At 35.6% G+C, this 16018-nt stretch overlaps 1 protein-coding gene across 1 annotated transcript in view; it reads left to right on the forward strand.

Annotated features, from left to right (window-relative positions):
• The window catches only part of LOC111045655 (legumain), a 40772-nt gene that overhangs the window by 2368 nt on the left and 22386 nt on the right, over positions 1-16018 (forward strand). Inside the window, 2 exon segments of the mRNA XM_039433648.1 lie at positions 648-924; positions 15721-15818. Coding sequence (XP_039289582.1) covers positions 655-924; positions 15721-15818 — 368 coding nt within the window. The 5' untranslated portion in view covers positions 648-654.

Here is a 16018-nt window from a genome sequence, read left to right on the forward strand (position 1 = left end):
TAATTTCAAGAAAGCAGGTTGAGAACAGGTAGAAAAAGGCGCGGCAACTACCAAGGTGCAAAGAAGGAGCGCACTAAAATGACGCGCGCCTTCTTCCTACTCTCACGAAAATGATTCATGGCCAACCTTTAGCCAGGTAGGATGCGCGCCTTCTTCGTACTTTCCATACACATGGAAAGTGTGATTAAACACACACGATTGTGAGTTGGTACAATCCTCCAACAAATACAGTAATGTTGTTCTTTGCCTTGTATTTAATAAATTATTATGAATGGATCCTAATTTAGATAATGTGTCTCAGCATTTTTGTTATGAAAATTACATATAGGCTATGAAAGTTGAGATAAATGGACATACTATAGAAAATGTCATGCTACATATACAATCTCATTGGTTGGTATTTTCATTAGTGGATTCCTGATATTTTATATCAATCTAGGCTTATAGGTAAAGTAATAATGCCACTGAATTGAATTATTTGTACAAAAACAATTATGATAAGACATTCAAAATTATTTATTTAATCATTCAGAACTACACAACTTTTAGAAAAGTACGACAGACTAAGGCGCAAATTGAATGATTTGAAACATTTTCCAGGTTGAAACTCAAGTAACTCAAGTTGAATAATTTGAAATCACTTTCAGGTTCAATATGATTTCACCTGTTACTTTGTTGAGCTTGCAAATGTTCGGCTTGCTGTGGTTGGGAGCTTCTGGTTCTATTACTACTACTACAATCGCTCCTCCCCGCACTGCTTCTACGACTACTACTACAACCACTACTCCCCCCACTACTTCTACTACTCCTCCTACTACGATTCCTCCTAATTCTACTACAACAAGCACACCTTCTCCAAGAGACAGTAAAATATGGGTGCTGCTTGTGGCCGGATCCATGGGTTTCTATAATTACAGGCATCAGGTAAGATGGCGGACTCCTTCTATTATAGTAATAGGCCTACTCTGTGCAGAATTACTTCAGACTTGGTATGGACATGCGCAGCAGAGAAAGCATACAGCGGGAGGGATACAGAGGCGCGATGTTGCCGTTTTGAAGCGGCCAGCGACTGTTCATGTGCTCATGCTACACTTGCCAAGTTTCCTGTCTGAAAGCGGTTAGACTACCAAAAAATTGGCAACTGCGCTTGTACCAATGACTCTATTAATCGCTGTAATTGGCTGATCTCCCTCCACTTCTCTGCGCTGCATATTCCTCGAAGTCTGAAGTAATTTTTTATGGACTATAGATTACTCTGTTGCATATCCATACTTTTTCACTATAAAATTAAACTTTAATTTTAAAAAACACTTATGGAGTGAAAATGCACTTACATTGGTAGTGACGATCGTTTCGACCTGTTGTTGGTTATCATCAGACTGTAGGAATTTACTCATTTAAGGGATGAATGTCATCCCTTATCACACATAACCTTGACATTAGAGTAAATTCGTACAGTCTGATGATGACCAACAACAGGTCGAAACGAAGGTCACTACCAATGTAAGTGCATTTTCACTCCTTAAGTGTTTTTTTAAATTCAACACTATAGATTAGCTTCAAACTGCCAGAAGTGCTGTTACTAGTCTTATCTTCGCCGCAGACCGGTGACCGGGAAATTGTCAAAGTGACTTCCCTTCGATGAGGCTCACGTCATTACTCCTGGTCCATTTTTCGCCCCGCCAAGTGACTGTAGGCATTCTCCTACACATACTCAGCTGTGGTATACAGTGGAACTTGGTTAGAACGTCCGTTGCTTACGGAACTACAAGGCTAGAACACTCAGGTGATCAGCTGTTCAAAAGCGTACACTTCAACCCGTGTTTACATTGAAAACCCTATGTTGAATGGAATTTTTCGTGAATAAACGTTAATAATTCAACTGATAATCACTCTTTCGAATAAAGACTTGTTATTTTATTTTTTCAATTCAAATTTTAACCTACATCATAAATTTCAAGGGTAGTAATCATTGAATTATATTAATATTTTTAGTTGTTTGTTAAGCAATTTCTAGGTTACTTGTTTCAAGATAGCTTATTCAAATTCAAACTTACTTCTTTTACAAAAGTATCAAGTTTAGCAGAGGCATGGTTTATAAATAAGAATTATCATGTTATTGAACAAAAATAAATTATAAAAACATTGTTGATAAACTAAATTAGTTTCTTTCTAAACGAATTTAAGTACAATGTATTTACGGTTGCGCTCAACTCTATTCTGGAGTTTAAGACTAAATTCATTATTATTTCAAAACTTCCAAGTAAAAAAGTGTTGATTTTAAATCGTGTAGGATAAATATTATATATATATATATATATATACATATACCGTATATATGATTCATGGCTGGCATACATTTAATAGAGAATGAGTTACAATTTATAAAATAGTGTACCCTGGTAGGTCTACAAAATTAACTGTATAGTTTAACACCGTAATTTTTTTTATTGAAATTATGACATTTACAATCATGAATAATATTTCAATTGAACTACTGTATATACCTATACTTTCTTCAAAGTTTAGAATCATTAAACTGCCAGTAGTGTTTTGGATTACGGTATGTGTTTCCTCTGACCCCACAACTGTGGGTAATTGATAAAGGAGAAGTTATTGAAGATCGTGCTGTAATTCAAATAGCAGAGCTTCAAAACTGAATGAAGTATGAACATATCAGTTTTTGACATTATATTTTATATTAATATATATTAGGTAGAAGTAAAATGACACTCATTCTTTCACCCATTAATCTATTTACTCACCCGGATAAGTAAGAAAGTCGTGTTTCAGTTGATTCGTTGTTGATTATCCATATTTATTACCAATATTATTACAATGTATTGTATTTTGATAACTTTAAACTGAAAAAGCACATTCTTTTGGTGTAACGACGACCGTTTAGTGCTGGTGTTGTACATTATCAAGCCAAACAGAAACTCGAAACGGTCGTCGCCACACCAAAAGAATGTGAGTGTTTTTTCCCTTTAAAGTTATCAAAATGAAATATAGTTAATGTTCAACCTTCTAGTGGCGCACTAAGACACTACCTCCGTAAACTCGGAGGTGTAGTGACTGAGACCGTAATTGAAAAAAATTTCAAAGACGACCAATACGGAATGCGCTTTTTCAAGAATTGACAGAAAAATGTTGTTAATGTTGTTCAGTTATAGGGTCTAGAAATTTAAAATAACTAAACCTTATTGACTTCTATATCGCCCAGAATAGGCGATTTTTCTGCTCTTACCAGCGTTTTCTTAGCTTTCAAGAGAAATTCTTACGTTTGGTACAAAATTTCAGGTAACTTGAGGTGTATTAGTTATGTAGGCTATTGAAAGGGCTTAGAAGGTGTGCTAGAAATTGGCGTTTCCAGTGTTTATCTGTGTTTTATCAGGATTTTCAAAACCAAATGAGCAAAAAATGTTCAAATTTTATACACATTTTTAGCATATGAAATAACAATTCAATGAATGAAATGACAAATTTATAGCAACACTGAATTGGGTTATTAATTGCGCTATGATTCCCCTGCCATTTAGCAGATAATCTTAACTCAGCTGGGGGACTCTAGCCTTTGCATGTTAGAAGAGACCATCATGAATATTAATATAATTTGTGCAAGAGCGCGCTCAATTATGCATAACCAAGCGTGCAGACAAGAAACGTACAATATCTGAAAAGAGCAAAAGGAACACTAGCTCACACTGAAAGCGTGCTTGGTTGCGTTCAGTGTAAACATCGTGTTTCAATAGCACTTTTCAAATTTTGTTTTCTGGGTCATGCATGATTCTACGTAAATTTGCACATATCCATTCAATGTGATCATACAATTATTCTCATGTATCAGGATATTATTCATATTATTACTGTTGTGACCAAGAATAAATCTTTCAAGTAGTATCCTACCAGAGCGTCAATAGACATATCATTGGTTCATTAGCGCTATTGAAGAATATGCATAGATTTTTTATGATATGACATGGTCTTACATATGATATAAATATAAAAACTCTGATATCTCACTCTGCAATAAATTATTATTTACACTGTATCGATCAGCCATAACCCATAAAGAACACTTTACTTACTTACCGGTACAGTACTTACTTCCGATGAGTAAGATGTACTGTATTCCTCACGGTCCTGGATCGGGGAATCGTCAAATTTTCAAATTGTGCCAAACTCACTTTGTTAAGAGTAGAAACAGATTAGATAAAAATGATTCATGTAAGTTACTGGATCAGGCTGAATATTGAAATCCTTTACTGAGTAAGCTAGCAGTATTATCATTGATCACATATAGCCTATTCGTTTATAATAATATTGTTAGAGATACCGTAATGTATGTTCTGTTTTAATACTAAAGATAACCTACACTGCAAAATTTTTCTATTTCAAGCCATTCTTGTTATGATTTGATACTTTTACTTTTTTTTTACTTTTTACTTCCTAGGTCCTCCCGACGGTCGTGTGTCCGTGGAGTCGTCATAGTTGTCCCGGGTTAGTCCAGGTGTGTAGCAGTGTGTTCCCCAACATACTCTGCTACTGAGTAATAGGGTCTTGTCAGCAGGTACATCTTCAGTGTTCTTGGGAATGTCCCAGTATTGACCATTGATTTTACATGCAGCGGGAGCAGATTGAAGAAGAAAGCCCCAGTGTAGGCTGGTGATTTTGCAGTCTTAGTGAGTCTGTGTTGGGGAAGATCAATATTATTCCTGGTTCGGGTGCTGTAGGTGTGTTGTCCGCATCTCAGCCTGGGGTTTGTTTTCACCACCGCTAGTACTGTTTCCATGATATATAGTGAGATCACTGTCAGGATATTATACTGCACAAAGAAGCCCTTACAGTGATCCAACATATTTCTTCTCAGTATAGTGCGTATAGCTCTCTTCTGTATACACAGTACTCTGTTGAGGTTTGCTATTGTTGCCGATCCCCATGCAACAATGCCGTATTTGAGATGAGATGAAAATAGGGCATGGTAGGATGTAAATGCTGTCTTCTCATCTGTTATATTGCGTATTCTGCGGATCACATACACTGCTGAAGATAGTTTTTTACACAGGTGATCTATGTGGTTTTGCCAGGTGAGATTTTTGTCCACTAGAATTCCGAGGAATTTTGTATTGTCGGCCTCCATTATTTCTCCATTCAGGGGTTCATGTTGTTGATTTCTATTTGTGAATGTAATACAGACTGTTTTTGTAGTGTTGATGGTGAGGTTTAATTTATTGCAGATTCCTTTAATTTCATTGAATGTAGAATCGATTACTTCATTTTTAGACATTTCCTTGCTAGTGGGCATAAGTATTGTTGTGTCATCTGCAAACAAAATGCATTTTTTATCAGGTTGTAATTCCTTAGAAAAGTCGTTTATATAAATGAGGAATAGCAGGGGGCCCAGTATCGATCCCTGTGGTACGCCTTTAGTGACTGCTTGTATGGATGATCTATAGTTGATTACATTGCTATTGATTTTATGTTCTACTTCAACATATTGTTGCCGGTTTGTGAGGTAGTTTTCTAGCCAGGCAAGTGCATTTCCTACAATTTTTAGTTTTTTGAGTTTGCTTTTTAGTATGTTGAAGTCTATTGTATCAAATGCCTTTTGTAGATCAATAAAGAGTCCACAGGGGGTTTTATGTTCTTCCCACATTTTTGTAATCTCATTGTGTAAAGTTGATATTGCAGTCATTGTGCCGAGGTTCTTTCTGAATCCATGCTGCTGTTTCACAAGTAAATTGTTGTCTTCAAGATGGGATATTATTTGATTATAGGCTGCTCTTTCGATTATTTTTGATGGTGTAGGCAGATTAGCAATCGGTCTGTAATTCCTGGGATCAGTTTTGTCACCTTTTTTCAGTTTAGGATAAATCTTTGCCACTTTCATGTATGATGGAAATTTTGCTTGTCTTATAGATGAGTTAGCAATGTCAAGAAGTGGCTTTTTCAACTCGTCCTTGCAATACTTCATTATTTTTCCTGTAATCTCATCATATCCAGCTGAGTTACTTGGTTTTAGGTTGTCAAGAAGGCAGTCAATGTCTGATTCTGAAATTGTGGAGAAATCACTGAATAATGGAGCATCAAGCATCTCATCCTCACTATCTAATGCGTGCATATTTGACTTTGGTGGCGGTTGTGTGAATAAAGAATTGAAGATATCACTAATATGCTTGGGGTTTACTATTTTTCCGTTTTCCCAGTTCAGCACTAGGTTGTCCTGTACTCCTAGCTTGTTTTTGTTTCTTTCATTATTGATAATCTTCCAGAGAATTTTTGGTTTATTATTAGTCTTTTCAATTCTACTTCTTATCTGCTGCACTTTCTTCTCTCTCACTTCAGTGTCATAGGCCTTCTTTAAAGTAGAGCATTTTTCTTTATCTTCCAGAGAGCCTGTTGCCAAGTACTGGTTATTTGCTTGGAGTAGTTTGTGTCTCAATGTCAATGTGTTATTGTCCCAAAAGATATTTTTTTCGGATGTAGTAATTTTTTTTAATTCTCGAGGCATTGCACTATCCATACTTATCCGCATTATCTTCAGAAAGTTATTATATTTGTCATCTACTTGAGGAGAGTTTGTCACCCTTGTCCAGTCAGCTTGCTGAAGCAATGTCTTTAGTTGATTTAGATTTTCTGTGGAGAAGTTTCGGGTGTGTTTATATATAGCATTTTCATATTCTACCGTACTAGTTACTTTGCAGATGACAGTGTGATGGTCGGAAATTTGGTTTGGGTATGCTTTAGTTTCTATTGTTTTTGTGTCCATATTGTGATAACATCCGTCAATGCTAGTGGTTGAGTTTTGAGTGATTCTTGTGGCAGGCATCCTGTAGATTTGGCAGCCATGCTGTGTCAAGATATTTTCTAGTTCCTTACAGATTTGGCTCTCTGGTTTTAGAGTGTCTATGTTGGTGTCTCCAAGGACAACAATCTTGAAGCGCTTTCCAGAGTATTTTTGAAGTAGACTTCCAAGTCTGGATAGGAATTCATCTTCTGTTCTGGGGTATGGAGATCGATAGGTGCCAATAATGATTAGGTTCATCTGCCTCATCCGTACTTTCACCACTACTGTTTCAAAAAGCTGTTCTGCAGGTGCATGTGACTGGTCTAAGTTTACTTTCTCCATGTTCAGTTGAAGGTTGCTTCTTTTATACATGGCAATGCCGCCCCAGAGAAGAGTTTTACGACAATAGTTTGCTATAAGAGTGTAGCCAGCAATATTGGTGTGTAGTAGGTCTTCCTCTCTGAGTCCATGCTCCGAAAGAACAACGATATCAGGGGTGTACAGACTCAGATCCATGCTCAACCTCTCCAGTTTTGATTGCAATCCCCTTTGTAGATTCAAGTGGTAGATGGTGAGTGACTTATTTTTCCTATTGCAAGTCTGTTTGAAGGATTGTTGGTTTTTTTTGTGTTCCTTGGTATGTGGAGTGTGGTTCAATGCTGTTTGTGGCTATAATGAATCACGCCGGACTGCCATACTGTAGCTGGGTCTAGCCTGGAAGTTTTCTTTCAGTGGCATCTTTTTCGGTTCCATAACTCTTACTATACTGTCGGCCAGTACATGTGTTCCTTCTTTGTTCAAATGTAATCCATCCCAACTCAGGTGTTTCTTTTTCAGATCCTTTGTATTATCTATAAAATTTATTTTAAGCTGCTCACACATGTAATTCATAGCACCATTTGTCTCATCAACAAACCGGATACCACAGTCCTCTCGGTAGTGGATAGAACCTATATACCAATCTGTGAGGGGGAATCTACGTATATTTGCTTCCAATGTAAGCCAGAGCGGCCTCATTACATGATTTGGCGTTCTGGCTGATGGTACATTGTTTGATCCTACATTTATTATTACTTTTTTAGGCATTTTTTCTTGTTTTGCTAGATATTTACTCACATCCTGGATTCTTCCTGATGGTATAATTTTTATATTCGGACATTGTTTCATCTTTCCAACCATAACCTCACCGACACCTCTTAGACTCGAATCACCAATAATCAGATGGTCAGGCTCCTCTCTTCTTTGTTGGCTCTCTGCTTCAATCAATGCTGCACTACTCCTTGAAGTCATTCTCTGGACATCCAGTAGATGGGGTCTTTTTTGGTTTTTCCTCTGCTCAGTAGGCCTATCAGTTTTCCTATTCTCTAAGATTTGGTCAGGTAGGCCCGTGTCATCTCTATGATAATAATTTTTTTCAGGTAGAATGTGTTTTTTCCTGTTATCAGTGTTGCTTTCCTTATTTTCTAGAAGTGGGTCAGGTAGGCCCATGTCATCTTCGTGGTCATTCACACTTTTCCCCGCTATTCTTTCATTACTTTCTGCCTCTCTCAACAGGTTCTGTGTGTTCGTTTCTGCCTTCTTTCTAACCGAGCATGATGGTTCAGGGTATAAGCCTTGTGTAAATTCATATATTACCTGCTCCATCCTGTATATGACGTCAGTCTTTCTTGCTAGTGATTCTGAAAGTCTGTCATTATTAGATTTTAACAATTTTATTTCTTCCTTGTATTCTTTTATATCATCTAGGAGGATTTTGATTATGACGTCAAATTGTTTGTCAACTATAGGTTTTTTAAAAGAAGGCTCAGTGTTTGAGCTGTCAGATTTATTCAGCAATCCAGACATATGTATTGCTTCGTCACTCAGTTGCTTTTTACACTTTTCACACATCCAGAAATGAACATTGTAAGCTTCTCTTTTCATACTGTCATACTGCTCATCTGTGATGCCTACACAGTTTATATGGTACCATGTCCCCTCGTCACAGTCACAGGCCACCGCCTTATCATTATTGAGAACTGGGGTTGTACATAAATTACATAAGTATTGTTTAGAAGTATTTTGTCCAGCTGTTTCGGAATTATTTTCAGTCTCAGGTGTCTCATTAGTTTGTTTATTTTGCTTTTTACCCATTTTCAGTCCAATTATAATAATAATTCCACTTGCGTTTCAGTCAAGTTTAAAGCACCTATGCCGGTATATAATTTATTCTATCATTCACTGTTCAGTATATAGTCAAATAGGATTTGTTAATTTTCTTTCTTTTTTTTTTCAAGACAGTAACACATAAGATAGGTATGTTTTATCACAGTCGAAGTCTATCACAGTTCAGTTTCAAATATAGGGTCTTTGGTGTTATGAATTGATTCCAAAAATAGTTTATATCACAGAATATGATTGTTAATAGAAAGTTCAGGAACCCAATAGTGAAGTCGTCACATATAAATCACATTAAACACAAGCAAAATAAAACATAGAATCAGTTGAGCTTATATCACAGTGCAGTTAAAATAAATATATAATTAATTTGTACCATAAAAAAGTTTTGTATCGTAGCCTAGCAAAGATTTCAGTCGTAGCCTAAGAAAAATTAATCACATCACAGTCTCAGTAGTAAGGATCCAATTCCAGACACAAAATAAATGAAAAGCACTAGACAACATGCACTAAAATGTCTATTGGCAAACAGCCTGATTTATGACTGAGAGTTCGTGTAATTTAAGTAGCCTAATTTATTTCGGTAGTGAGGATAATTATTCTAAGTTTAAAAGTCATAAATTGATAACAGTTCTTTCTAATTTACTGTTTTAATTCAATATCATCAGCATATACGTAATTTCTATGCTTTCATGAACAAACAGTTCAAAGTCATATCATCAGCAGAATCGTGCCTGTTTTGCACAACTACGTCAGCTAAGTTTCATTGGCATAAAATTCGAAGTAAAGTTTATTATTTTATCAAATTGAAAATGCTCTTTGTCACTGAGTAACTGCCAATTTTGGAAATAGCGAATAGATTAGATAATATTTGAATTAAATTGAATGCATGAAAAGATCTCACCAGCAATCACGTCGTTTTTAGGTTATCGTTCCGATGTCTAGCTTTTGTGTTGAATTTGATGAAATCTTGATTTTCCTCGTAAATGTTGTATTTTTATATGTTTTAGCACTTTTTGACACAAGATAGTACAAATTTTACTGGATGTATTGCAATTTTAATATTAAAAAGTCTAAAATATAACGGATCCAATATTGAAACCCCATATGACTGTTCATTATCACATTCTGAAAAGTCTATTGTAGCACTTCCTATTTCGACTATTGCATTTGAAGAAATTATTGTCTCATTCAATTCTGACTGTTCATTATCACATTCTGAAGAGCCTATTGTAGCACTTCCTATTTTGACTGTTGCACTTGAAGAAATTGTCTCATTCAATTCTGACTGTTTATTATCACATTCTGAAGAGACTATTGTAGATCTTCCTAATTCGAAAATGTATTTTGACCTCGCAGAAACAAAATTAGCCATATTCGAAATCACAACACTCAACTCTGCATAATTTCATCAATAACTAACAATCAACAAACTAACCAAACTTTTGAACAAACTCAATCGAAAACATGTGGCGTGGCAGTAAATGGAACTAACATCATCATCTGTGTCAATCATGAAGGCAGTATCTACTCTGTGACAAGCAAGAGAGCAGTATGTTCAGTCAGATACTGCCTTTTTGCTTGTTTGATTGTAGAAACTGCTTTCTTCATTAACATTGTATGATCATAGCTTGTAGATACTGCTTTCACATTGGGAATATCTCAGTAACTACTGCAGATACGGCCTTTTTACTTGGCTCATTGGATTTCTCGTCCCTGGAAACATAAGATCACATTCTAAACAGAAAAACTAAAATTTTGCACTTACTGCCTTTCTCCTTAGCACGGCAGTATTGCTGTATTTCTATAAGGTCTATAGTTTCAATCAGGTACTTGTGACCTTCAATCAGGTACAGTAGACCTCACGCAGTATTCTCATCCACAAGTACCTGATTAAAACTATAGACCTTATGGAAATACAGCAATAAACTGGTTTCTCCACACATCTGTGTACTCACTTGTCAGCTGATTTATGATGAATAATTCTATAGTCTGATTTTTACTCTAATATTGGCGTATGAAGGAGGCTCCTTTTTCCTTTTATATTATCCTTGAGATGCAAAATTTCCAAAACCTCGTATATACGTCGACGCGCAATTAAAAAGGAACATACCTGTCAAATTTCATGAAAATCTATTACCGCGTTTCGCCGTAAATGCACAACATATAAACATTTAAACATTAAGACAAATGCCAAACCATGGGACTTGAATGTTAGACCTCACTTCGCTCGGTCAATTATTATTATTGTGACAACTCCCCAATCCCCGCCACTGACATTAAATCACTATTCACAAAATGACACTGCAAATCACATTAGAACAGCTTCATTCAGCACAAAACCAGCATCTGACACATGCATGTATGAGAGCATATAACCACAATATAACCCCAATTCACAATAATACGGCGATCAGATAGTTCTAAACAGCTGATGTAATTTACACAATAGACCCTAGACTACCGTTGGGATTCATTACTGTGTAGTTTAGATGATCTATTCACCCACTGGGATTCGATGAACTTCTATTGGGACATATTGTCCCAGTTGTAGTCTGAGGTTGGTCATTTCTGCTAGGACATATTGTCCCGTTGGTAGTCTTTGGCCCGGTTGCACAACAGCCGGTTAAATTTTAACCGTGATTAATTTCACGAGAGCCAATCAGAAAAGGCGTTTTTGAAAAGACAGCTTCTCTGATTGGCTCTCGTGGAATTATTAATCACGGTTAAAATTTAACTGGCTGTTGTGCAACCGGCACTAAGGGTTAATGATGCTATATCAGTGTGACGCTATAAAAGAGGATTCAAAATCTCAACTTTAAACCGAGGTGAAATTGAAAAACAGTTTTTATAAGGAAAACACATTTAATAATGGGTTGGTTAACATGGGGGGTCTGTTGCTTAAACCGCCATTTTATGACGTTCCTATTATATGTACTGTTAAGTGTGAGAAGAGTGTCTAGGCCAATAGCAGGCCTTCATGTCCGTGACCAGTAGCGGTACTTGCCTACTAGTATAAATTCTGCTCCTTTTGTATTTAGTTTTAGTTTATCAGAGATTGACAATGGTGTGACAACCGAAACTACTACTTTCTACTTTTAATAGAATATGTGGTTTTGACAATTGCTTAGATTTTTTATTTAACATTCAATAAAGGTAATTTAGAAAATACATACTTTAACATAACTAACTGACATGTTTAACTGAATCTTATCTGAAAACTCAACTATGGAAATCAAAATATCAGTCTGGCTACGTTGCCACAGAATAGGTACAGAATGGAAACTGTTAATAAAACATCTATCTAACCATTGCTTTTTACATGGAGCAAATACTAGACACGTCACGTGACCTTAGGAAGCTCCAATCCTGGTCTTCTGATTGGCTTGTGGCAGTGAACGAGATCAATTGATCCGGATCATTTAAGTGATCCGAACCTACTATCAATACTATTACAATGCGGCGCTTCCTAACAAGATGGCGGATTTTTGCGTCAGGGTACTAGCCAAGTTCCCATACTTTATGTATACTGTGGCGTTACCTTCTCAGTTCTCGGGCCAATTTTCTTCACATTATATAATTTAATTTTATAATTTAATGACGATAGATCCGAGGTTTTCACAGTGTAAATCACTTATACTTTGGCAAGACCTATAAATACGAAGTTATATTTGTGTTGACGATATGTTCGAGGCCGCAATATCCAAGTTACACTGTAGGAGGGTCTCTCGATCAGGTATCGTTTGAGTGCTTTGGCAAAAAGTGTATCGTCCAAAAGTATATCGTCCTTCAAAGCCTCCGGCAGTAGGTTGTAGAAGTAGGCTCCAACATGATAAGGAATTTCGTAAATGTATTGAGACGGTGCTTGGATAGATCTATGTCTTTATTATTCATTGTATTGTACCCTTGCATGCCGCCTCTTAATGGAGGTTTCCACTTTCATTGCTAACTGCCGGTTGCACAACAGCCGGTTAAATTTTAACCGTGATTAATTCCACGAAAACCAATCAGAGAAGCCGTATTTTCAAAAACGCCTTCTCTGATTGGTTCTCGTGGAATTTATCTCGGTTAAAATTTAACCGGCTGTTGTGCAACGGGCCTAAGACTGTTGACTCAAATTCAAATTGAAATTTTATTCAATCCAATTCACAATATTTACAAATTATGAGAAAAAAATCATAGCTTAATAATATTAGAATAAGTTATTAATTATAAAGTACATAAAAGTCTAATTTATTAAACAATAACCTCAGACAAGAATTCGAACATGCTAAACCAGGGCTAATTTGTGTTATTTGTGACTCCAGGTTGTTTGGAGAAGTTACTGTGAGTAGGCCTAGTTTGTGATTTTTTTTTGAAAAGCGGTTTGCAGTGGTCCATTGTGCTCACTCACAGTATATAGTTCTCAGTGCTCTTTTTTGTATTATGATGACTTTGGCGAAATCTGTTATATGTCTATTATATGTTGTGTTGAAATATGAAGGATGGTAGTATTATATTAGATTAAACTTTGACGTGTCTTATACTGCGGGAGCGTTGCTCCCTTAATACAGTTTCATAATTAAGACGAACAAGGAAAGTTTAAGTTTTTGGCAAGATGTACTTGTGGAGCTTATCCTCATGTGTGGGAATAGTGCCATACCTTGACTTCAGTAATGCCATATCTCAAGTGAGAGACAAGTATGGCATGGTAAGCCATATACGCTGTTTTCTCTCCCAGTATATTTCTCAGTCTTGGAATTATTATTTCGCTGAGATGATAGTGAATGTTTTTGTGATTTTTCTGGCTTCAAATTTATCAAGTTTTTGTGATTTTTCTGGCTTCAAATTTATCAAGTTTTAGTGAATATTTTTGTGATTTTTCTGGCTTTAAATTTATCAAGTTTTTCATATTTTTCAATTTATTAATGCATTTTCAAGTGTAATTATCAGTTGTTTCATCTTTCTAATCAACCAAAATACAAAATTTTTAGTATAATGTATATTTGGACTGTAAATTTTTGTGATCTTTATAAAAGTGTTTTTATAACCTCATTTGGACTATTTTAATCAAAATTAGGAAGAGAAACATTTTTGGGTTTATCATGTTGATTCTCTCCCAATAATTAATTTGATATTGTGATTGTGGAATGTAATAAATGGATAAATAAATTAACAGTGAAATGGATAGAAGTGATGTTATTTATAAGAAATTCTGACAATTTGAAGTAATCATCATTACTATAGATACTTATCAAATAACCAACTAGAGATTGTAGATACTTTATTAGAAATATATAAAAGTAGTTATTACTATGCAACGAAGCGACTGGCAGAGAATAGAAGAGAGTGGAGGGCTGCTGCCATATAGAAGGACCTGCTTACGAGCAGAAAACTACAGAACAGAATTCCTGTTTCCGGTTTCACTAACCTCGGTCAAGACGTTTGAACATGGTTAAATCATGTACTAAGAGTGAACTGGAACATATATGCTTTCTATGGCAATAGTCACAATAGATAATTCCAGTGCACACATCTAAATTGTACTAGGCTTGAACATGTTCAAATGTCTTTGCTATGCTTAGTGAAACCGGGCACTATAGTGAGGTCCACGCTATAATGGCAGTGTTTGATTAGCAATGGTATTGCTATCCTTGTCTATCATTCAAAAAAGCGGATAGCGCTATCTTTTTCTCACTTCGCTCTGTTGCCAGATCGTATTTTAACAATGTAGAACTAATTAACAAAATATTTCATCATAATTATGAAAATTCATTATGAAATTATTGAAAAATATAATAAATTTCTCGCTTAATAAAATATAATTGACTATTTTAAACTAGAATGAACCGTTAATATTACATCAATAAAACTGTATCAGCTACCGTCTATAGAAAGCATTGACAAGACAGAGGATCGGTAACGTTTTTCTCCTATGCTTGCGTAGCAGCATAAAGATCCCGGGTTCAAGTACCCTCTCATAACCAAAAGTTTTTTAACCAGATCACTCCCGTGTTATCGGATGGGCACGTTTAACTGTCGGTCCCGGCTGAAGTATGACAGTCGTAATGCCCCATTGACGGCTTAAATTATATATTCAGGCGGTGGGACCTTTCCGCAAGGGACTCCCCACCAACAAAAGCAATACGAATTCACTCTTTTCTCCTATCTTTCTTCACTGCCATTATAACGTGGACCTCACTATAGACTTTATTTTTTTGACTGTGAACGATGTCCAAATAAGTTTATGGCTTGGGGGAATAATGAGAATGAGAACTGAAAAATAAAATGTGGCTTAAATGGTTTAAGAATAGAATAGCATAATGCTTTTTCCGCAACACAACGAAGTTTTATATTGAAACTTCCCACTACAAGGATATTGTTGCTGGTATTCTCTTATATCACAATTTCTCTTGTGTTGACCTATATTCTAGTCGTTTTCAGTTGAGGGCAGTACATACAATAGTAGATTAACCAGACTGATTAATTCCAATACTATTTCATTGATGTAATGCAATTGCACTAAATCGAATCATTTGTCCAAACTATGTTCATTTTTGTGCAGATGAAGTATTGTTATGATGTATTGAATAAATTAATAAACGAAATTCACATTCATTTGTGCAATTGTTATGATTTATTGAAGAAATAAAACGAAATTCACAACGAACTGGTTGTTTATTTAAACAAGAAAACATACATAAAAAAAGCAAAAGTGAGAAGCCTAACTTGGAAAGAATACATCAAAATCGGTAGCCATGAGCAGATTTAAAAATATTTGTAAATTTTGTTTCCAGGCTGATATTTGTCACGCATATCAAATCGTTCATGCCAATGGGATTCCTGATGAGAACATTATAGTCATGATGTACGATGATATTGCTAACAGTGATGAGTGAGTTCTGACTTTTTTGTTAATTATTAATTACAAGATATCAATTTGAGAACTATAAATTCAGTCAAAATATCATGTGATAATAAATTTAAATGTAATAAAATATATAAGTGTAATTGGAAATGGGACAGTTTTGGGCATGAGCCTGTTGTGCCTTTCCTCATGTTAAGTACCTATTTGTACACAATGTGAATAAATAC

The sequence above is a fragment of the Nilaparvata lugens genome, chromosome 7 (genome assembly GCF_014356525.2).
Source record: "Nilaparvata lugens isolate BPH chromosome 7, ASM1435652v1, whole genome shotgun sequence".
NCBI classification, from domain to species: domain Eukaryota; kingdom Metazoa; phylum Arthropoda; class Insecta; order Hemiptera; family Delphacidae; genus Nilaparvata; species Nilaparvata lugens.